This window comes from Neomonachus schauinslandi, chromosome 10 (genome assembly GCF_002201575.2).
Source record: "Neomonachus schauinslandi chromosome 10, ASM220157v2, whole genome shotgun sequence".
Taxonomy (NCBI): Eukaryota; Metazoa; Chordata; class Mammalia; order Carnivora; family Phocidae; genus Neomonachus; species Neomonachus schauinslandi.
The window spans coordinates 34,416,908-34,419,507 of record NC_058412.1 but is presented as its reverse complement, the minus strand read 5'-3'; the positions used below and the strand labels follow the sequence as shown (position 1 = coordinate 34,419,507).

Sequence of the window (2,600 nt, the reverse complement as noted above, 5' to 3'; positions counted from 1 at the left end):
CTCTGCCCTTCGTGGGCAGGGCACACGGCTCATAGCCAGCACTGAGGCATGGCCTTTTCTCCTTCTAGATGGTACCTGGAAAGACGAAAACTGACGCCGCCCCTAACCTGGCGCGGCTTCCCAGCCAGGAGCCCCCCCGGGAGGGCCCAGAACAGCCAGGCCCGGCCCTGGGGCCCTCTCTGCCCTTCGTGGGTGCCGGAGGCTGTCCTGAGGCCTACAAGCGGCTCCTGGCCACCTTCTACGGCAAAGGAGCCCACGGCATCATGTCTCCACTGGCCAAAAAGAAGCTCCTGGCCCAGGTGAGCAAGGCAGAGGCCTTGCAGTGCCAGGAGGAGGGCTGTCGCCATGGGGCAGGCAGTCCCCATGGGGACCCCCAGGCATCCCCAGCTGTTCTCGTGCCGGGAAGTCCGCAGAGCCCGGGAAGGCCAGCTGAGAACTCCAGGCACCGGCTGACCCCTCAGGAGGGATTACAGGCCCCTGGTGGCAGCCTCAGGGAGGAGGCTCAAGCGGGTCCCCGCCTGCCAGCCCCCATCTTCACTGGCTGTTTCCATGCATACCCCACTGAGGTGCTGAAGCCTGTCAGCCAGCACCCCCGGGACTTCTTGCCCAGTTTTAAAGATGGGGTGCTCTTGGGGCCTCCTGGCAAAGAGGAGGGCCTGGCGGTGAAGGAGCCCCAGCTGGTGTGGGGCGGGGACGCCAACCGCCCGTCTGCATTCCATAAAGGCAGCTCTAGAAGGGGCAGCCCCTACCCCAAGCCCAAAGCCTGCTGGGTGTCCCCCATGGCCAAGGTCCCTGCCGAGAGCCCTGCTCCCCTCGCTACCTTCCGTAGCAGCCCAGGCCTGAGCAAGAAGCGCAGCCTGGAAGAAGAGGGCTTGGCCCATGGCGGCAAAAAACTGCGGGCCGTGTCTCCCTTTCTTAAGGAGGTGGACGCCAAGGAGTGTGGGGCCAAATCCATGGGGTCTGGCTTGGCCGTGTCCTGCCTGCTGGGCCCAGCGCTGGGGCCTGCCCTCCCCGAGGCCTATAGGGGCACCATGCTGCGTTGCCCGCTGAACTTTGCCGGCACCCCGGACCACTTAAAGGCCCAGGCCACGCTCCCCTTCAGCCCCCTGGTCATCCCTGCCTTGCCGGCCCACTTCCTGGCCACGACAGCGCCCTCCCCCGTGGCCACGGGTCTGATGCACTTCCCCCCGGCGTCCTTCGACAGCACCCTTCGCCACAGACTTTGCCCAGCCTCATCTGCATGGCACGTGCCACCTGCCACCACCTACGCAGCACCCCACTTCTTCCACCTCAACACCAAGCTTTAGGTCCGAGCCCCCGTGCTGTGCTGTGCAGGGTCTGAAATGGCCTGTGCTGGGGGGCACTGCCCGGGGTCTGGGCTGGAGCCTAGTGCCCAGGAGAGCTTGGCTGTGCGCAGAGCAGGAACGCGCCCCTGTCTGGGCGGCCTGGCACAAAGAGGGAGGCCGTGGGAAAACCGGGTTTGTCTCAAGGAAGCAGCCTAAGCCCGGGGCCCCAGTTGCGGGGCATCGGGAGAAGACAGTGCCCGGCTGGCAGCCCCCAGCTAGGTCCCCAGAGTGGAAGCCAGGAACGTGCTGAAGGGCTGAGGCGCTGGGTAGCAGCTTGAGGTATCCAGGCTGCCCGTGGAAAATCCAATAAAAGACCAACGTGAATCCACCTGGCCCTGAGGTGTGCATGGTGTGGACCTTCCTCAGGGGCAGGGGAGGCTGGGGTGTGCTCATGGCTGGGGGAGCCAAAGAGAGAGACCTACGAGCATCCACTCAGATCTGAAATGCCCCCGCCCCCACCGAAGAGCAGGACCCAAAGCAGGACTCAGCCTCCTGTTCATACTTCAGCGGGTGGTAACCTTTATCCTGTGCCTTCTACCCACTTTCATAGGAGAGTCTCAGCACAGGTGCCTGTTACCTTCCTCATCATACAGGTGGGGGTCTGACGTTCAGAGAGGGCTGGCGACTTGCCCTTGTTCCCCCAGGAAGGAAGCGACAGCAGAGTTAGGCTCTTGGGTGTGACTCCAGTATCCAGAGCAAAGCCACAGGACCCCGGTGAACGGTAGGATGAGCCCTGCAGCTGGTAGCAGCCCCCCTGGGGACAGAGGGGGTGAGCAGGGAACCTGACTTGGTCTGTCTTGGTGATGGGCTCACAGGGCTTGCTGCTGATTCCCCCCAAAGCCCCCATCCCACTCCCGCTCGCGTGCTGCACAGAGTTGGACCAGGATGTTCTTGGCAGGGGAGGCGCCAAGAGGCAAAGGGGAGTGAAGCAGCCAGGATCTTGGCCTGGGCATCTGCGTTCTCAGCCACGGTTGCTCTGGGGGCTCAAACCCTGCAGCCTAACACCCTCCTTCTTAAAGGCTCTGTTTGGGGAGCAGGGGGGGCCATCTGTCTCAGTAGGAGGGAGGTAGGACCCCTTTCCGAGGCTTCCCTCCCCTCCCCAGGCTGCCTGTTCTCCCTGCCAGGCGCCACAGCCTGAGGCAGTCTGATGGATGCAGGAGTAGTAGGTGTGGGGCCAGGCCCCCAACCGCCAGCCTCAGATTGGTCAGCGGTGGCCTTTGACCTCCTCCGCTGGAAGTTGCCCTGCCTCCTGGG

The 2,600-nt window shown here is 64.0% G+C and overlaps 1 protein-coding gene across 1 annotated transcript in view; it reads left to right on the top strand.

Annotated features, from left to right (window-relative positions):
- ARID5A (AT-rich interaction domain 5A) overlaps window positions 1-1,666 on the top strand; it is a 3,646-nt gene extending 1,980 nt beyond the window's left edge. The window contains 1 exon segment of the mRNA XM_044918832.1: window positions 47-1,666. Within this exon segment, the coding sequence (XP_044774767.1) occupies window positions 47-1,307 (1,261 nt within the window). The 3' untranslated portion in view covers window positions 1,308-1,666.
- Window positions 1,667-2,600: the final 934 nt, after the last annotated feature.